Source organism: Pelodiscus sinensis, chromosome 7, assembly GCF_052426305.1.
Source record: "Pelodiscus sinensis isolate ZL-2025 chromosome 7, ASM5242630v1, whole genome shotgun sequence".
NCBI lineage: Eukaryota > Metazoa > Chordata > Testudines > Trionychidae > Pelodiscus > Pelodiscus sinensis.
The window spans coordinates 78,119,403-78,140,930 of record NC_143058.1 but is presented as its reverse complement, the minus strand read 5'-3'; the positions used below and the strand labels follow the sequence as shown (position 1 = coordinate 78,140,930).

Genomic DNA, 21,528 nt, shown 5'->3' with positions numbered 1-21,528 from the left:
TACATTTTGATATCAATGTAATTAATGTTTGGAATACAGTAATTCCTCATTTAACACGTGCCCACTTAACACGTTTTCGCGATAGCACAATTTTCTTTTTAGGAAACGTTTTCTGAATTACACGACCGTCCCTGGAATAACACAAGTTCCGCAGCCGACCCATTGCTGGCGGTTGCGCAAAGCTTCCCCTTCCTCCCTGCAAAGCGGTGGAGGGTTCGCCGCTCGCCGCACCGTTCCCCGCTGACTCCTCCTCGCTGGACGCCTTGCCCCCTCTCCTCCGCCCCCGCTTGCAGGCCGGCGGCTGGGTTTGCCCAGCCAGCCCGTCGCCAGCGGCTGCACAGGGCTTCCCCCGCCTCCCTTCAAAATGGCGGAGGGTTCGACGCTCGCCGCACCATTCCCCGGTGACCCCCCCTCTCGCCGGACATAGTGTGGGTCCCGGCAGACCCGTCACAGGGGCATACTCCCAACCCAATCCCCCTCCACTCTCCTCCCCTCCCCTTCCCTTACCCAGAGCCAAACACCTCCCCTCCCTGCTGTAACCCAGTCGCCTTTCTCCCCCAACCTTATGTCCCAGTCCCAACAGACACCACTGCGTGAAACTCAACCCCCACCTTTTCTATTATTTTCAATGGGAAAATTGACCCCGCATAACACGTTTTCACTTAACACGTTCATTTTCTGAAACATATCTATAGTGTTAAAGAAGAATTACTGTATATGTAGATTGAAAACTGTACTATAGTCACCTTCTCTGCATGCTGCAGATAAATCTTCTTGGCTGAATATGGACAAGTTTGTTCAACTGAACAGTCTAAACACCGACTGGCAGCTCCTCTGGGCTAAAACAAATTTGTAACAGTTCATTATTTACAGTTTATTATTTATTAATGTTACTCATCTATTTTCACCCACGAAAAAACACTTATTGCAGTATTAGGAATATTGAACCTACACACATTTTAACAGAGAACTCCAACCAGCTCTACCTGTTCTTCCAATAACCTTTCTCACAGTAAGGAGGCACCACAGTCCTGTGTTTGAAATACAAGACCACCTTCATTTTAACATATGGGACAGCAGAAAAATATGCAAAGTTGTCATTATACAATTCTCATTTTCAGGAATATACACATTCCTGAAGATAGTGGCCAGGGAGTAAGTTAAAATGGGCATACGCACTAGCACTGTTTGGTTTGATGAAGGCAAAAAGAAACTTGAAATTATTTATGAATTGGCTTTATTGACATTTGGTGCTTGAAGCACTTGGCTTTTCTGAAAATCCAAGCTTAAGGCTACATCTGCACTACAGGGCCCATGCAAGCTTAAGTTTATAACGTAGTACCGATGTAGTATTATGGTGCTATAAAGAGATTCTCTATCGCTACAGGAATACCCCCCCTTTGCTTGATGTTAGCTATGCTCAAAGAACCACCAGTGTAGATGCAGCTATGCCAACAGAGGAATTTTGTTAGTATAGCTTATGTTGCCAGGGGATGTGTTTTTTTCACATTCCAGCTGGCATCACTACACTGACAAAACTTTGTGCTGTAGACCTGATATAATATTTTTGTCAGAAATCAAAGCTTTTTTACCACTACAAGCCATATTCTCACAATTTTAGCCTTGCAAGTACCTGGGAAGCTGGTCTCAGACTGCTGAGATTACAATTTACATGCATGTAGAAGCAACAGAGTTTCTGCTCAGCCCTGTCCCGTCACCTAAAATCCGTCCCGTCACCTACAAATGTATAGGTTCTCTTTTAACCCAACCTCGAAAAAACTGTCATCAGTCAATTAAAAGAAGCAGAAAAATGTGAACTCACTCCACCCCAACAAATCTGCCTTAGTGAGTTGTGAACATCAAGGTCTAACAGGGGCAATTTAAATGCTAACACTCTGAGACACAAGCATTTTCCCCAACCCACTCTTAAAAAATCCAAGAAACAGAAAATAGGTGCAAATGGCACAATTAGTGGCACACAGAGGTTGCACAAATACAATTACAAAAAATCAAAGATCTAAAAAATGCCAAGGCTCCACCAGCCCCAACAATTCAGCTTCATTGCTCATGTACTAACATCTATTGCTGTTCGCTGGGTTACCTTAGAAATGTTCAAAGTTGATATCACCCCATCTGAGATTCATTTTACAGTTTAAGTAAGAGATGCTTACTCACTCTGTGCAGTAACAGAGGTTCTTCAAAATGGCTGTCCCTGTGGGGGATCCACGTTAGATCTTTGGGGCGCCGCTGTGCGCCTAGTCGGAGATTTACAGTAGCAGTGCCTTTCGGTAGGCTACATGTGCAAGGCAGATGGCACGTGTGGTGTCATTACCATCCCTTCAGTTCCTTCTCTGACCCGGAAGGAGAAATCAACATGTCCGAAGCAGAGGGGAGGAAAGGCAGATGGTGGAGCACCCACAGAGCCAACCATCTCCAAGAACCTCCTTTACTGCACAGGGCAAGTAATCTTCTACTCTTCTTCGAGGAGTGTCCCTGAGAGTACTCCATCCTTAGGTGACTGTAGGCCGGCAGGCCTCCCGCAGTGGTTCCTCCGCCTCCGGGTCAGTGGGCGGCCAGTCTGCCCCACTGCACACTCACTTAAAATAGTCCCCAAGCCAACAGTGCCACAACCCGTCCTTGCTCAGGGCAGGCCAGGAGACAAACAGTCCAACTCCCAGCCTTGCTTCAGGTTGGGGCGAGAGGGAGATAGTTCAGATGCCCAGCCTTGCTTCAGGTTGGGGCGAGAGGGAGATAGTTCAGATGCCCAGCCTTGCTTCAGGTTGGGGCGAGAGGGAGATAGTTCAGATGCTCAGCCTTGCTTCAGGTCCGGGCCAGAGGTAAGAGTTCAATAAAGTTAGTGAGCTCTGGCCTTGGGGTGGGACCGGCAACAAGCCAGGACAGTTTAGGAGGCCTTGGCCCTCGGTCAGGGCAGGGCAGCGAACACCAAAGTACTAGTTCAAGAGCCCAGGCCTTGTTCCAGGCGGGGCAGCAATCAAACAATCACCAGGCAGAGGGCCGAGGTCTGCCTCAGGCAGGGGCAATAAACCCTTAAGAGGGCCCGGACCCTGGTTCAGGGTGGGCCAGCAAGTAGCAGTTTAGCAGTTCCCAGGCCCAGCCTTGATTTAGGCAGGGCAGCAAACCCCAGTCAGTTTAGGCTCCCGGCCTTGGTTCGGGGAGGGGCCACAGAGTCCCACAGTTTAAACAATAGTGTATAAGGCCCAGCTTTGGTTCAAGCGGGGCAACCAAGCAATTTGGACAGGCCAGCAGTTCAGGGGAGCCCTGGCCCTAGGGCAGGGCAGGCAACAGACAACCACAGTCCAGTGAGCCCTGGCCAGCGGGCAGGGTAGGCAACAGACAACTACAGTCCAGTGAGCCCTGGCCCTAGGGCAGGGTAGGCAACAGACAACCACAGTCCAGTGAGCCCTGGCCAGCGGGCAGGGTAGGCAACAGACAACCACAGTCCAGTGAGCCCTGGCCAGCGGGCAGGGTAGGCAACAGACAACCACAGTCCAGTGAGCCCTGGCCCTAGGGCAGGGTAGGCAACAGACAACCACAGTCCAGTGAGCCCTGGCCCTAGGGCAGGGCAGGCAACAGACAACCACAGTCCAGTGAGCCCTGGCCCTAGGGCAGGGCAGGCAACAGACAACCACAGTCCAGTGAGCCCTGGCCCTAGGGCAGGGCAGGCAACAGACAACCACAGTCCAGTGAGCCCTGGCCAGCGGGCAGGGTAGGCAACAGACAACTACAGTCCAGTGAGCCCTGGCCAGCGGGCAGGGTAGGCAACAGACAACTACAGTCCAGTGAGCCCTGGCCAGCGGGCAGGGTAGGCAACAGACAACCACAGTCCAGTGAGCCCTGGCCAGCGGGCAGGGTAGGCAACAGACAACTACAGTCCAGTGAGCCCTGGCCAGCGGGCAGGGTAGGCAACAGACAACCACAGTCCAGTGAGCCCTGGCTCTAGGGCAGGGCAGGCAACAGACAACCACAGTCCAGTGAGCCCTGGCCCTAGGGCAGGGCAGGCAACAGACAACCACAGTCCAGTGAGCCCTGGCCCTAGGGCAGGGCAGGCAACAGACAACCACAGTCCAGTGAGCCCTGGCTCTAGGGCAGGGCAGGCAACAGACAACCACAGTCCAGTGAGCCCTGGCCCTCTGGCAGGGCAGGGTAGCCCACAAACAGTTCACCAGTTCAGAAGGCCCTGGCCTGGTCTCAGCCTGGGCAATAACCAACTCGCGTTTGGGGTCTCCTTGTTCAGGAGGGTGGCAGGCCGTTCTCCAGCAGTAGTGGGGACGGAGAGTAGCACAGAAGTAAGAGCAGCAGTACAGCAACACCCTCAGTCCCTCCCCCACATGCTATGTTTAGGGGAGTTAGAACTCCTACAATTACCATCTGTGAAATTTCAGATTTAAATAGCTACAATCATTAAATTTATTATTTTTAGAAAATTACAGTGAGATTGACCAAAATGGACCTTGAATTTGGTAGGGCCCTAAACATGAAATATGATTGTTAGGAATTAACACCTATGTAGACTTGACATTTGTCCTGACATTTTTTTAAACAAATTATATTTATTTCCTTAAAAGTTAGTTTACAAATAATAGATACTTTATATTAACCTTAGAAAGTCAACAATTCTTCTGTTTAAAAAAATCCCAGGCTCCAAACTGTGTATCTTAATATTCTATAAAATGTGAGCCCAATCTAATAAAAATATTATATGCATGAGTAGTTTTACTCATGTGAGTAGTCCTGGTGATAAAAATTAAAATCAAAATCTACAGTAGAGTTAAATAATGAAATTGGTTTGGACCAATTTTATAGCATGGAAAGTGCTAAGTAGAATGTAAGGCATAATGGGAAAGCTAGGACGAGCTAGCTAAATGCATCTTTGGACGTAACGCATACTATATTGAGATTAAATTTTAAAAACCCACAGCATAAGCAATTTCTGCTTGGGCTATTTCATTTTAGGCTCTCTATACTACTACATTATTTCATTAAGGCTTCAGGACCTTAGCTACTATAAGATTAGGCTTCTGTCAAATAAAATAAGTCATTTCCTGGAACGTTTATGTCATTTTCACTATATATTTCTAAATCCATATTTTTAGCAGAAAAACTATCTATTAATTGCAGATACATTTAAAATAGTCACATACATCCTCAAAATAAAAATGAAATGGGAATTAAATGATAATATAAAATCCAATGTAGCAAAGTATGAACTTAATTTACAGCATATGCTTAAGCAATCTGTCGTATTCTGATGGATTTTAGCACATGCTTAACGTTTGCTGAAATAAAGCTAGCGACTTTGTGTTCTCATTCAAAGAGCACTATTAATACAAACCTTATGCTCATTAGTAAAATGAGAAAGACTGCCAAAAGATGACACCTTTAAGCACCTGAAATAAAACAGACATTTTCATAAACATATCAGCATAAAAAAGCTTAGAAATGGTCATTTTTTTAATTGTTCAATTTGAGTCTGACCCAACGCACACCAACGTCAACAGAAAGGCCTCTACTCATTTCAACAGAACCTAAATCAGGCTTTTAGATATTCCAAGTCCCTCAACACCAATTAATTGTTGTTTTTTTGTTGCACTGGTGATGGTGCAATTGTTTTCTCTAAGATTTTTTTTCTGATTACATGTATTATTAGTATTGGGAATCATTTTACTACCCAGCACATTTCTAACTGAGAAGGATCCTAGTCAACAGAATGATGTCTGATTTTTTTTCTCATCTCCAGTTTCTAAGAATTTACAATACAAACTATAACAGTCTGGGCTGCCTTTGAGGAACGGGAAAAAATGTCTTAAATTCTATACTAAAAAATGCTGGGACTAAAAGAGATCTAAGAATACAAAATAAAAGTATAAACACAGAGATGTTGTAAGTCAACGATCAACATTTCTTCGTGACCTCTTGTTCAGGATCAGTGCAGATTAATATTTACTGGCTCCTAACTGTTCCTAACTCTGAGAGGTAAGGCACTATCAGACAGTAAAAATCTCATCATTCCAATCCTCATATTTTTTTCCTGCCTCACCCAGTTCAAGCCTGGTATGATATTTAGAAACTGTTATTTCACTGACTGTTACAGATTATGGACCGGTGAAGCTACTTCAACAGAAGCTGCACCTATCTGAAAACTTGAAAGATATACTCCAATGTATCTTGGCTAATTTTAGCGGCTTTAGAGATAATGTTACAGAAATTAAGTCTTTTACAAAAATAAAAGAGGGATAATAAAAATAAAATATTAAGATCTAATATCTCAATCTATCAGGATAGAAAAACAATTTATGTCACTGGGAAATGGAAATGCCTGGCCTTCCACAAACTGACCTTCTAGGGAATATTTCTGACCTTGAAGATTAGTAAAATGATCTGGAGAAAGGGGTAAGCAGCGAGGTGGTAAAGTTTGCAGTTGATATAAAACTGTTTAGGATAGTCAAGACAGAAGCAGACTGTGAGATGGGAGAATGGAATAGAGGGCTCAATGGAGGGGGGACAGCATGACAACACTACCTCTCTCACCCTCCCCACATACAACAAGAAGGAGGTTCCCAGAAGTAGCTCCAAAGCAGAGGGCAGGAGCAGTGGGGGCAGGGGCTGTAAGCCAACCCTGATTCCAACCCCCACAAGGACAGGTTGCTCTTCCAGAAAATCCTGCAAGGATGGACAAAGCAAGCATCCAGACAAGAGATTACAAAGTAGCATTGCACAACTTTAAAGAAGCACATTCTCTAGTAGAGAAGCAATATAACAATGAAAGAATGTTAACTAGGACAATGTTAAATGAGGAGTCACTAACTACACTAGCAAAAAATTAGTAGTGTAGGTTAGGCCTTACTTTCTCGGAAGGGGAAAATTACATATAACTTGTGGAAATAGGATTCAACTTGATTCAATTAGTCTGATGTTACACTTCCATCTCTGTATCCCTATAATGTTTCTTTTTCTTGCACTTGCACCTGATGAAGTGAGTTGCAACTCACAAAAGCTTATGCCATAATAAAACTGAATAGTATTTAAGATGCCACCGGACTCCATGTTGTTTTCACCTTATTTGTGTTTGCACGTGCTTATTCTAAGAACAGATATGATAAAAAAGATGATGTAAACCTTTTATCACCCATCCAAAAATTAATGAGGTCGATGTCATGGCAGGATTTCGCTAACAAAGAAAATGTACTTTCTGCTTCGTTCCTCCAATTTCCTCTCACAAACGAGTGGGCAAAATGCCAGAATCCAACCTATGCTTAAAAGAAATAAAGGGTAATTAATTAAATTAATACATGTAATTTGTAGTTTAAAAATTAAAAACCCAAATCTGAAAGAAGGGGCTTGACAGCTAAGAAGGTGCTAGACTGACAGATCACTGAGGTCATCTTATAAGGAACAGGTACAGCAACAGAAGCAGCAGTGCATACTTACCTCACACTATGCCCTACAAGTGTATCTTACTCTTGACCCGGAAGGACTAACTTTAGGGACCCAGCATCCAGGGCTTTCAATCCTTAGCTTCCCTATGTAGCCTGCTCATTTTTGACACCTCATTAATATGTCTAAGCAATCATTAATATGTATGATTTGTTATGAATATGTAGTAGCTGTTAGGAATGTTAATATAGAAGTTTCTAGGAGTGTTGCACACGGCGCGCAAGTAGCTGCACATGTCACACTGTGCTGCTGCATGCAGCACACTGATCCAGGCTGTTACAACTTGTTTATCAAAGCAACCAATCAGGGACCCTTGTTTTCCTGTACAGGGTCCAATGATTGTAAAGATAAAGATCATGAATATTTATGAGAAGGGTGCTTTGAAGGCCTGACTAGCAGTTGTCTGTTTTTGTTCGCGCCTTTTCCACCTTGCTTGTGTTTGTATCTCCCTGTCAGTCTGTAGTTAGTCAGGGTTAGCTAGATCGCGTCATCGAGTGTGTCCGTTAGGATTAGTGCGTCGGTTCACTGCACCAGCGGCCGGGGACTTGTCCGTGACGGGAGCGTCGTGTTAGCTAGTCAGGTTTTGTTTCCAGGTGTTAGGGATAGGTAGTTGTCAATCATCAGTTCCTGCTGAAGAGCAGAAGCCACCTGAAGATCAGCGCCAGGCAAGTCTGCACCGGTGATTCCTGCGCCGAGGAGCGGAAGGCCCCAGACGAGGATCATCACCACCTGCCTGCACCAGACCCGTCCCCAGGGTCTCCGAGGGATCGCCTCTCTGTTCCTCGCTGAGGGCTCGGAAGGAGCCCAAGGCTTGAGGTCCAGAGCACCGCAGAGGGTCACCGCTGCGAGGGATCTCCTCCGTGTCTTTCACCAGAGGCTTTCAATTAGCCAAAGGTTTGAGAGACAGGAGCTTCTCACCCACTGTCAACTACTGGACTGTGTAATTATTGTATTTTGTGTAACCTAGTGTTTGTGGGGTACTTTTCTATCTTCTTTCCTCTTGGGGTTGGAAAATATTACTGTTTACCTGTCTTTCTTGTTGTACCTTTAAAACTTTTACAATATATGGTTTGGCCCCTTTAAAGTAAGCACCGTTTTTATTTACTGTGGCATTCTTGGGTCAGCAAACACCTATGATAGATGAGGTTTGGTGGTATCTGCAACTTCCACTGAGGCTTAATTAATAATAGTCAGATGCAAATTTAGGTACAAGCTTCCCTCAGTGCAACACCTAGGAGACTATCAAAGTTACCAATTAATGCTCACCATGGTTTAGGATGTTAAAATGCGGTTAATTGACTAGTCGATGGAATTTCCATCAACTAGTCAATAGGCACTTCTACATTCCCTCTTGTACATTTCAAAGAAGGAATGCGGAACTTCGTGTACAGCCCGGGGCCAGTGGGAAGTCCCGCTGACTTTGGGCTGCACACGGGCGCCTGCTTTCAAATTCACAAGAGTCCCCGGCGGGGTCTCTTGTGCATTTCAAAGCCATGGAGCCGGGGGTCAGCAAGGGACTCACAGTCCCCCGCTGACCCCGCCTTCCATGCTACTCTGTATGACGCTAGGAACCCAGGGTCAGCTGACCCCAAGCTCCACACAGCACTTCCCCAGAACCTGCCCCAGGCTTCACTGCTCCTTTGAAAAGTGCGGAGGTGGGATTTTAAAGAGGCAGCCACCGCACAACTGATCCACGGCTGGCCCGGGGTCAGCTGGGGATTCCCCAGATGATCCCGGGTTCTGGGGAAATGACATGGGGAGCTCGGGATCAGCTGGGAGTCTCCAGCTGACCCCAGGCTCCACGGTAGCTGGCCCTTTAAAATGCCACCTCTGGTGTTTCTAAGGGGCAGCTGCCATTGAGCCCAGGGTCAGCCTGGGACTCCCAGCTGATCCTGGGCTTCCTGCGGCAACAGAACCCGGGGTCAGCTGCAAACTCCCCAACTGACTCCGGGTTCTGGGGAAATGGTGTGCAGAGCCTGGGATCAGATGGGGAGTCCCCAGCTGACCCCGGGCTCCCATATTGCCCCTTTGAAACGCTGCCTTGGGGTTTCAAAGCGGCAGCACCGCACAGCTGTGTGGCGCTGCCACTTTGAAGTACCCCTTTACCCCCCTTGCTGCCTCTATCTTGCGGAGGGGAGGTGGAGAATCGACTAGTCCACTTCTCAAAAGACTATCCAATAATCAAATGCTTATCGGATAGTCAACTAGTCTTTAACATCCCTACCGTGGTTGTCTTTTTTTATATGGAGTTATACTTTCAACAATGTCAGAGGGGTAGCCATGTTAGTTTATAACTTTAAAAACTAGTGGTCCTGTGGAACCTTAGAGATTAACCAAAATATATAAAATCACGAGTTTTAGTGGGCAAAGCCCACTCCACCAGATGAGTTGGTGACTCCAATTCATCCAATGAAGTGGGCTTTTCCCAGAAAACCTCATGATTATATATATTTTGGGTAATCTCTAAGGTGCCACTGTTGGGGAAAGGTCACCAGTGTTATTTATGTCCACCATTTTGATTTTTCCTCTGAGGCTGCTGTCAGCCTCCCTGTCACTATCCTATGCCTGAAATGGCTATTCAATGACTGTTAGCCAGGATGGATAGTAATGGTGTCCCTAGCCTCTGTTTGTTAGAGGCTGGAAAAGGATGACAGGAGAGGGCATCCAGCACTGACCACCACTGGAAGACAGGGCACTGGGTTAGATGGACCTTTAGTCTGCCCCAGTATGGCCTTTCTTATGAAAAAAGACAGAAAAAGGAAAGGCAGGAAACATGGGGACACCTGACCCCAATCTGTCCAGCAACAGGAGGGAATATAAGGGGCATTCATCTGCCCCTCAGGGCCCTCTGCACGCTTGCTGTGGCTCTGCGGTGCTGGAGAGGCAGTTCAACTTTAACTCCTTCGGGCAGCTGGGGCAGGCTGCTGGCTCGATAAGCTGCCAGAAGCAGGAGCATGATTACCCCCCTACCACTGAGAGACTGGGGATCTCCAGCCACAGAGTGAGTCTGGAACAGTCCTCAGTGGTGGAGCAGCCCTGCCTCCCCACACCCAGCAGCAGTAGCTGGCACAGAGCAGATCTGATTGAAGTCAGGGTAACAGTAGTAGGGTTGAGGCAGTGGATTCCTCAGGATATCCACACCCACACACCTGTCACTTGCCTCTTTGTCCATACTACACACACAACGACAGGTCAACAGGGGAAGAGCTGAAGAAAAGCAAAGACACTCCTTCCCCACCTGCCTGAGCACGTAGGCCAGTGACCTGCTCTCCTGAGTTCCCTTTCTGTGGTGTCTCCTGTTCCTGTGGCATCTTCCCACCTTGCCTCTGAATATCAAGAACACAGCGGTATGATCCTCTACTTATTGTATTGGCCTAGTTTTGGTATTTGTATTTTCGGTTCTGGCTTCATGTCACTGTTTTATTTTTTGTGACAATCAAATGTTGTGTTTTGTTCTCTAGTCTAAGGTGTCCTATTAGTTAGGTTTGGTATTGTGTTAAATAAAGCTGTTTGTTGGACCACTCATCTTGTTGTGTCCTTCATATTTGACTTGTAGGACAGAAACACGGTACGGATGGAGAGCCTGAGCTACGGCCCAGATGCCCTAGCCCTGCATTGATAAAAATCTAGTCCTTGCCTAACACCATAGGATCACTTGTTACTTTCAAGAGTGAACTTTCTGTGATTAAGAAATTCCTTTGCCAAATCTGTGTTATTTGCTTTCGTTTGTCCTAAGGGGCTTAAATTACAAGCCCAGAGCATCCACAGGATGAAGGCAGCAATGCCTCATGTCCCAAGGAAAGGCACAAAGAGGACTAAGTCTCAGAGTGTGTCTTAAGGACCCACACCCAGAAATGAGGATGAAACTCTACTCACACCCACCAGATTTGGAAGCATATGAGTGTCAGTATGCAGATCCACTCAGACAGATGTCTATACCAAGAGACACTGGGCCAGACTGTAACAGTTTATACTTCCTATAACCTCCAAAAATGGAGTTCCGGGAAGCAAAACAAAAATCACAGTCCTTCCCAATCTGCTTAAGTGTGAACAAATAATTCGGCATCTTGCTTGAGAATGATCCAATCCAGATTTGTTTGGCTTACTGTGACAAGCAGAATTTGTTGAATATCTAAACTTATTTTCACTAAAAGGAGGCTAATTTCCTGAATGTTATTAATGTACAAAGATCACAGAAAAATCTGCTTTTAAACACCTGACTCTTGCCAGTTTATTAAAAATGCCCTGAACTGGAGAGAGAATATATGTGACTTTAATTTTGTGAGTGTTACCTAGAGCAAAGTTAATTACTGTCATTTGTCCACTATACTTGGAAACTGAGCTATTCATCCTAAAAAAGAATAGTGAATGAACACGTCTGACTGCTTGGAATTTGTAAGCCACATTGCTTTCTGACATTAAACCACAACTGAAATGGCAGGGCAGGAATGTTATTGAATTTATATGAAATTTAATTTCAATGCTTGAATTTAAAAAAATTCACTAACTTTAAACAGTAATAACTGGCTAATTTTTTTCTGACTGTCAACTTTAGAAATAAAAATCCAACATTTTGCTGATAAATTTTAAAAAATGGTAAAGTCCACACAAAATAATGCTCTCAGCATTTTTCATAGCTCTGATTAGAAGTTACCACAAACTGTTCCCAAAAGTTTCACATGCCTGCTGTGTCTAAAGATGCTATTGGTATACAAAAAAGATATACAGAAGAAGGAGCTACATTCATACGGGGATTAAGTGGTGGTGAAGTAAATCAAATCTGTCAAATAAGATAGGACAAACAATAAGAAATTCTCCCTCCTCCTCCACACACATACTTTTAAAAATGGATCACATTTTTCAAAACAAAAATTGTTTAGGGGTGCTTCTCATTACAAGTGTCATGGAAGTGAAGCAGCATTTCTCAAGTAATTCACCCCTGAGTTCTGGTAACAAGATTAAGCATTTTTTCTAAAGCACTTACAAAAATTTATAATTGTTTTTGTGCTCAACAATTAATAAAAATATAAAAAATACACAAGACTTAAAAATAGTAAAAGTCTGTTGTCTCAAATCCTATTTAATTAATTACATTTTGAAACAAAGAAGGAAAAGGAACAACAGTATTCAGAACTTAATTAGTTACTTCTAGCACACTTGAGAAGATGCTAAATAGCACATATGCTAAATGTTTTTAATTACTAAAGCACAGATTAATATGCATACCTAAACTCAGACAATACCACTGAGCATGCACTTACGGGTTCCAGATGCTGTATGTGGCAGATGTCTCCAATTGCTCCAGCATCTATTAGCTCCTACAAAAATAGGACAGTGAGAAAACATAACTCAGTTTGCTCTGCCTACTCAGTTACATAAAGCCTCTTTCTGCTACTACACAGACATGGCAGCTCCTTCAAGAGGTGGAGATAAGTATCGGTCTTCTCAGAAAAGAGCTTTGTCCACTCAGTGGAGATTATCCACTGTGATCTGGACCCCCTTTGGGAATTCTGAGAGGTGAAGCCACAACAGTTGTCAACCACCCGCTGTGGAGACAGTGTTAAAGTTCGAATTAAGGTATGTAGACTCCAGCTGTGCAATTAACGTAGCTGGAGTTGCATATCTTAATTCAAACTTCTGCATAAGTACAGATGTGGCCTATGATACTCTTAAAAGGCCCAGCTAGGTTCTTTTCATAGTACCTAGGTTGTTGACTCCTGGCACTAAGTAGTCCCCCGAGAGTCAAAAACGTCTCTTACTGATGGCATAAAAGTTGCTGGCACAGCCCACAAAATAGGCAGGCATAGATAGGCAGTGAGTGGGCAACACTGGGCATCAGATTCTCTGATTTAGCAGATCTCCTGAACAGACTTTCATTGGGATGGTTCCTACAGAATCTCATCTGGATTTTAAAACTTTCCACTTGTTGTGTAACCTAACGAATTTATCTTGCCCGTTTGGTCTCTAAGCAATTGCAGTCTAACTGACCTACTCATATGCCCCAAATAAGGTTCCACTCTTTCTAGCACAGGTCTGTCCTCCATCCACTCAGTTCCATGACATGGTATTCATCATCTGAGTTGCGTGTATCAGCTTCCTCACATTTAGAAGGTTTCCATTCAGTGGTCTGTGTGCATGCATTGAATGTTACAGCTGGTCTCAGAACAGTTTTACGTAACTTTAGCTTAAGAGTGCCACACTTACAAAAGTTTGTGATTTCTAAAAGATTTAATCGATGGTATGCCTCCTTGAATTGCACCAACCAACATTAGCTGAAACTTTCAAGTTTATTTGTATACATCATGTTTTTGTGAAATATTTTAAAAGCTTATTAAAGTATTTTGTTCAAATTTTGATATCTATTCTTTTAATACCTTTGTATTATTTCAAAGAGAACAGATTTGTTTATTTATATTAAGTTCAAGAGTCCATTACTGAAATTTCCTAGAAAGGTTTTGCTGCTTCTCTCATTTAGGAATTCCTTCCTTTTGCATCTAAATCCCAGCAGTAAAAACCACTGTACTGCACTTGAATGCTATACTTTCTTTACCATTCTTTAGTCAATAAAGAGAGGTACCAATGTCTGACAATTCACTGAAAATTCTCGTGGTATATCTCATTTGCCTCTCTCCAGTATAATTATTCTATAAAGTCAAATATATTTACAACTAAATATAAATTTAAATCAAAATTAGCAGCATCTTTTTTAACTTGTCAAGTCTGTTCTGACCCCATGAACCTCTCAATAACAACTGGCTGAGGGTGCGCCATCACATAACTTAAACGAGACTTGACACACTCAGGGCACGTCTATAGTATAGCATTATTTTGAAATAACAGGTTTCTTATCCCGGAATAATAAACCCTCATTTCACAAGGAACAACGATGCTCCTCTGCTGCTATTTCTAAATAGCTCCTCCCCAGGGCCATTCAAAGTAATTACTTCCCAGTGTTTCCTGGGGCTCTAAATTGAGGTAGTGCATCCTCATTAGGGGAGCCTGCCTCAGACTAATTTTGAGGCTTCCCTGTAGTGTGGACGTGCTAATTCGAAATAGTTATTTCAGGAGTTATTATTCCAAAATAACTTATTTCAAAATGTCCTTGTAGTGTAGACATACCCTCACTGATCCACTTCACTATTGTCATAACCTGCTATCATCTATGAACTGATGATATGCTCATCACCAATATGATTGTGGGGTATCTGAAAAATTATAAATATGTGCTGGAAATTAGAGATGTGAACGACTAGTCAACTATCCAATAAGCAAATGCTTATTGGATAGTCAACGGGCTAGTCGACTAGTCGCTTCCACTCCCCTTGCTACCTGTATCAGAAAGAAGCAACAAGGAAGTGGGAGAGGAGGGAAGAGAAGAGGTGCTTCAAAGCAGCAGCACCGCATGGAGTCTGGGGCCAGAGCCTGGGGTTCACATGGCACTACTGCTTTGAAACACCGCGTGCAGCCCCCAGCTGACTCCAGGCTCCACGTGGCGCTGCCACTTTGAAATGCTGCATGCAGCCTGACGCCAGGCTCCCCGTGGCCTTTCAAAACAGCAGCGCCGCACAGAGCCCAGGATTAGCAGGGGAGTCCCCAGCTGAGCCCAGGCTCCACACAGCGCTGTCACTCTGAAATGCTGTAGCCAGACACAACAGCCCCCCCCCCCACTTTCCTTCTGACATCCTTGGGAGAGAGAATCCTTGAGAGCAAAACTCTGTCTTCAAAGGCTCCAGGGCCTCCAGAGGTGCTGGAATAACAATGGCCCTGGAAGCTAGTCAGGAACCAGATAACAGCGACAATTGGGCCAGCAGGCAGTCGGGGGCCTTGGGCTGCCTTTGGCTGGTACCAGTATTGATATGCCTACACACACCGTCCCAGAAGAGGAATCTGCCGCCCCATCAGAAAAAGGATGTCTGGCCCTAATGGTTTAATTACCTCCACCTCACAGGTGCAAATTAAGCTTTGGACCCCCTGTGGGAATGGGCGTCACAAAGACATTCCAACTTAATTGGCATTTTAATGACAAGAGCCGTGTCTATGTGACCACAGGGGTATAAAGTAGGGCCCTGTGCCCCACTCTAATTGGAGATCCACCCATATACCTGCTGGTCAGGCGGTCTTGGACCCCCGAGACTTTAGGGACACCTTTGTCTCGTACCGACTGCTTCCCATTTGGATTGAGAGAAACGCTGGCTTCGCTGCAGTAAGGATCGCAGGAGTGAGAATATATCTGCTAGGTGTCTATTTTTGCGCACATTCAATAAGAGCTCAGAGAACCAAAAGGGTTTCATGGTACCTTTAAGTGACTTTTCATTGTATTTTCTGTCTTGCCTTTTGTAGTGGCTGTGTCATCTGTAACACAGCAGTAACATTTAACAGCTAAGCTTGCCTTGTAACAATAAAATAGTAATTGTTTAAGCTTTAACCTGACTCCTTCTGTTGCTGTAACAGAACCAAACACAATCAAAAGAACCATAGCCAATCAGGGGTAAACGCAGTAAGAGCTGAGCGTTGAGTCGTGCCGCCTCCACGGGGCAGACTCTTTGGGGCACCCGTCAGCCTCCCTGGCTGCCCGCTGCGAAGGGACTTCTGTCCTAGCAAAGACTCGGGTGCGATAGGGCTCACAGACCACTCACTACCCTGGCCACCGGCTAACAAATGCCGTAGAGAGCACGGGGCCAACGGGAGACTGTCCCACTGGCCCCATGCTCCACGCAACACTTTTGTCTTTGAAGTGTTGCAACAGCTGTTAGTCAATTAATCAAAATTTAATATCCCTACTGGAAATACATTCTCAAAATGCATTTGGCAGGCAGTGTTTAAGTCATCCTGTTCTGGACAAAGGAACGTGGTTACAAGTGCTTGGATGTGTCTCCAATGTAAACCGAACAAGGAGAGACAATGAAATTATATTTACATGTAAGACAGACAAAGCCATTAGGTAAACCAGTGTGTGAGCTGGCCACTTAAATTTTGAAGTGTGGGTTCACTGAACTGGAAAGAACCTCAAGAGGTTATCAAGTCCATTCCCCATGAGAGGACCAAACGTCATGTAGACCAACCCTGAAAAGCTGCAAGGATGGACTCTCCAGCTCAGGAAACCTTCCAGACTCCCGAAGTAATATTGAACAGCGCAAAATCAGGAGACCCAGATGAGCACTGCTGTAAAATTCTCCAGTCAAAGGCACAAGGACACTTTTCACCTGAAGTGGAGCACACATTCAATTCAATACAAAACCAAACATCCACAAGACTTTGAAATAGTGGGCAAGGAAGGCCCAGAGCCTAAAACCACCCAAGTGATCATCTCCAAGTAACCACTCTATTGTGCCCCCAGATGCAAAGGAATTCTACAGTGGAGTCTTAATTGAACAACGATATCAAGCTTGTCTCCCTGAGCAGAACTAGCAAGTCTGGAAGCTAAATCTCGGAATAATAATGTGTAAAAAGACATCTGCAGTGCTGCATTTCTCACTGATACAGCGCACTGTATCTCAGGGGAGGGCAGAATACAGCCTGCCAAGCCACTGGATCTGGCCCACAGGAGCCTCCATCAGGCTCCCTGCTTGCCCCATCTCTGCTCTGCACTCAGAGCAGCTCTCTGCCAGGAAGCCAGCCAATGGGAGTTGCCTGTTTGCATTAAAGGCAGTGTGCAAAAGTACCCCTCCCTCCTCTGGGCTCGCAGCATTCTAAGTCAATCAAATGTGGCCCCTGCAGCCAGAGCAGGGGCATGGAAGACAGGGATCTTGGCTGATGTCCCAGCTAGGCTGATGGCTGGGAGCCACCCAAATAAGTGTTTCCCAGCAAGAACTTGCCTTGGGCATCTCAGCCCTCCCTCCCCTTCTGCACTCCTACCCCATGTAACCCAAACCCTCTTCATCCCTGATCCTACACCTATAACTCTCCCAGGTCACAACCCCGTCCTTCACCCAAACTCCCTCACAGATCCCACACCCAATCCTGCATCCTAAGCTCCCTTCTGCACCCAACCTCCACACATCCTCCATTCATATCATGGAAGAGTGCGGCCCCTAACCACTTACCAAATTCTTGGAGCGGCCTCTCATTAAAAATTGTTGTCCACCTTTGCTCTAACAGCTCCAAAGTAGTCTTGTAGAAATACTTCTAAAACATGTTTAACACTTGTGGATCCTAAAATGCCAGCTAATGTATAGCCTAAGCCATTTGGGAAATCTCTTAATGGAATTTCGTTTACAATCTTATTTTCTCAGTCAACTAAAGTCCTGGCCTAAACTTTCATAGCTGCTTTTTGCAATTCTAACAGATCAGAGAATAAAAAACTATCTTTCATAGTAATATTAGGAGTGTGGCACACAGCAATACAGGAATTTACTGAGCCTACTCCCTTGACCAGTATCAGTTAACATCCATATCACCCAGAAGGAAGGAATGTTTACTGACTCTACTAGCTAGCGTTATAGCAATAAGTGTACCTTTATCTTCAGTGAGGCTGGATAGTACCGCAAGACATGGCACACAGCAAGCATGACTTTGTTCACTTTACAGACAGACACAATCTCTTTGCAGTCCTCGGGTGTTACCTTATAAACCAGAGAAAAGAACTCAGTCGTTTCTATTCTGACTGCATTATGTATTAGGAATTTACTAATTGTCACAACACTAACAATTGGAAAAATACATCTTATGAAATACCTTTCTAGGCACATATTTGCTAAATTGAAATTTTATCTGCAAGTATAGGAGACTGGCACTCACCAATAATACTCTAGTCTAGTGATGTATACGTTTGCATCATCATTAGAGAATATATTAAACGAGACCAAACAACTCTCCTGCAGAGTGAAACCTGTTATTCAAGATTTTAGCAAAGCACCAAATCGTTTTTATTGATGGAAAATTTGTGTCATGATTTTTTAAAGATTTAGGCTCATATATTATGTTTGGTAGGACCTACCATGCTGGATATTAAAGTATCTGACATTAGAGGAATAGTGGTGGGATGAGTAAGGCACTACCAGGTAATTCAGGAAATTGTGATCAACTGTAAGGCACTGTCAAACTCCGTTACCATGACCATGTTGCTTCCCTGTGCCTCACTTTATAGCTGTAAATTGAAGATAATATTCTTTTGTCTGACACTTCATGTCCATCTTGTCTATTTAGATAGTACTCTTTGGGGGAAAGGATTGTCTCAAGTCATATACAGCACTGAGCATATGAGTACAAATATAAACAACAATTTATATAGCACCCCAAACTGGTGAAAATGTAATAGGTCTGTAAAGCAACTTTCACATAGTACAAATTTGGAAGTACAAAAACATTTAGGAAGAAAGATAGAGACTGCAGGTACTAGTATTCCATTGACTCAGAATTAGCTTTGTGCCCAGTAAAGTCAATGGAAAGTTTCTCGCTGACATCAAAGATGCAGGTTCAGGGCACTCTACAGCAGATAGCAGGAAAGAATTAAACCCAACATTTTATTTTTTGTTCTGCTAGATTCTACAATGAAATCTAAATCCTGTGTCCAATGTTATGTTATATTGCAACAGAAGTTACATGGCATCATAAATTTAACAGGACCATCTTACTGTAAGATCCCAAAGCCAGAGACACAAACCGTAAGGACACAAACTACGGATGTTAAAGACTTGTTGACTATCCGATAAACATTTGCTTATTGGATAGTTTTTTGACTAGTGTCTTTTGAAATGTGCAAGAGCCCCCACTGGAGCTCTTGTACATTTCAAAGGAGGAATGTGGTACTCCACGTACAGCCTGGGGCCAGCGGGAAGTCCTGCTGATGCTGGCCTGCACGTGGGCACCTTCTTTGAAATGCACAAGAGTCCCCAGAGGGGCCTCTTGTGCATTTCAAAGCCACAGATCCCAGGGTCAGAGGGGGACTCTCAGTCCCTCACTGAGCTCGGGCTCCATGCTACGCTGCATGCCACTAGGAGCCTGGGGTCAGCTGGGGAGTCCTCAGTTGACTCCGGGCTCCAGGCAGCTGCCCCTTTGAATCACGCGGACGCGTGGTTTAAAGGGACCGCTGTCCAACAGCTGATCTGTGGGGAGCCTGGGAAAAGCCTGGGAAATGCAGCAGGGAGCCTGGGATCAGCTGGGGACTCCCCAGCTGATGCCAGGCTCCTAGCAGCATGCAACATAGCATGGAGCCTGGGGTCAGTGGGGGACTTTAAGTCCCCGCTGGGGACTCTTGTGCACTTCAAAGAAGGCACCCGCGTGCAAGCCGGAGTCAGTGGGACTTCCCACTGGCCCTGGGCTGTACGCTGAATGTACAAGAGCTGGGGACTCTGGTACATTTCAAAGAAGGAATGCAGAAGCGCCTATCGACTAGTCAATTAACCGCATTTTAACATCTTTAAAGCAAACTCCACATTATATTTATGGACAGGTAGAATATTACTTATTACAATAAGACTTATATGGGTGAGGGCTGTATACACACACACACACACACACACACACACACACACACACACACACACACACACACACACACACACACACACACACTTACTTTAAGGGAGTTTCTACTCCAAGGAATTTATATTCTAAGTGAAATAAAAAAAAGGAAGGATTAGGAAACCAAGACTATAGACAATTTTTTCCTCATTTTTTGTTTATTAAATATAAAAGATGACAGACCAAACCTTTGATAAATTATCAAATGTACCAAAAAAGATGCTAAGGCAATTTGATTGAAGATTTTAACTTGATATTTGAAAATTATCTCCACTATTTAAACTTGAATATTATGACCTTGCTGAACTTACTGCCATGGGCTTTTCCAACAAAATATGGTAGCCTTTGTTAGCAAAAGCTATTGCTGGAGCCTAGGAAAAGAGAGAAACCAAAGAGACACGTTACATTTCTCCATATCATTGTCTACTCCCAAGTAGAAAAACAATTTTTTTCAAACAGTTTATCATCAAAATATGCAAATTTCACATAATATCATCAAATAGTTTTGGCCCACAACAATTTTTGGGCTAGATTTCCAAGGGGAATTAGGTGCCATTCACAAAAACCAAGGAGTGTGGAAATGCCTCCATCACTCCATAATCCCATGGTCAGAGCACTTACCTAGGATGTCTGAGATCCAAGTTCAAGTCCCCACTCCATCTTGCTCAGAGGAGGGATTTGAACTAGCGACCCACGCTTCCAACCAAATAGTCTAGTGGTAGGGCATTGAGTGTTCTGAGATAGCATCAACACAGTCGCTGTTACACTTGGTATAAAGTAACACTCCAGAAGCTGTTACACTTGGTATAAAGTATTTAAATAGTCACAGGGGTAGCGATAATGATACTACAGCAATCATGGGCAACCTAGACTATCAACTGGGCCACATGAGTGACTTTCCTTCACCTCAGCGCGGCACAAGACTGTCATAACAAAGATGGTCTCCCGGAATTGGGTAGTTTACTTTTGATGCAGAGGAAGCACATGGCTCTCACAGTCAATGTTGTGTGCAATCCGCAGGCACCTCACTTCACGTGCCATTGCTTTAAGTTTGTGTCATTTTTGTAATACTGGCAGGAAAAAAATACTACACGGTCAAAAACCAGCAGAATCTGACAACTCTGTGCATGGGCAATGGTAAAAAACCGTTCCTCACCTTTCGTAACCATTGCTCTTTGAGATGTGTTGCTTATGTCCATTCTAGTCAGGTGTGTGCGCATGCACGTGTAGAGTAGCTGGAAGATTTCCCCCCTAGCAGCTACTCACAGGGTCCACCTGGACGCCCCTTGGAGTGGCATTGAGATGACACCCAATATAGGACCCTGCCGAACTACTCTCTACTTGGTTACTTCTCGCAGGCTACTCCAACAGAGAGGAAAGGTCGGTATCAGAATGGACATGAACAACACATCTCAAAGCACAATGGTTAAATTAAATTAAATTATTATTTTTTAAATTAATGGAGATTGCCTATCTCCTAGAACTGGAAGGGACCTTGAAAGGTCATTGAGTCCAGTCCCCTGCCTTCACAGCAGGACCAAGTATCATCCCTGACAAATTTTTGCCCCAAATCCTTAAATGGCCTCCGCAAGGATTGGACTCACAACCCTG

At 44.5% G+C, this 21,528-nt stretch overlaps 1 protein-coding gene across 13 annotated transcripts in view; it reads right to left on the bottom strand.

Annotated features, from left to right (window-relative positions):
- The window catches only part of LOC102452580 (uncharacterized), a 63,552-nt gene that overhangs the window by 21,667 nt on the left and 20,357 nt on the right, over nucleotides 1-21,528 (bottom strand). For 10 of the 13 annotated variants that reach the window (XM_089779898.1, XM_089779904.1, XM_089779905.1 and 7 more), the window contains 7 exons: nucleotides 20,229-20,288; nucleotides 17,910-18,017; nucleotides 16,518-16,658; nucleotides 12,717-12,773; nucleotides 7,138-7,268; nucleotides 5,354-5,408; nucleotides 747-839 (listed from right to left, as the gene is read on the bottom strand). In XM_089779898.1, coding sequence (XP_089636024.1) covers nucleotides 747-839; nucleotides 5,354-5,408; nucleotides 7,138-7,268; nucleotides 12,717-12,773; nucleotides 16,518-16,658; nucleotides 17,910-18,017; nucleotides 20,229-20,288 — 645 coding nt within the window. Of the gene's footprint in view, nucleotides 1-746; nucleotides 840-5,353; nucleotides 5,409-7,137; nucleotides 7,269-12,716; nucleotides 12,774-15,751; nucleotides 16,494-16,517; nucleotides 16,659-17,909; nucleotides 18,018-19,972; nucleotides 20,007-20,228; nucleotides 20,289-21,528 lie in introns of those variants that run through there. The other 3 variants (XM_089779908.1, XM_006129040.5, XM_089779909.1) reach the window with 3 other exon arrangements.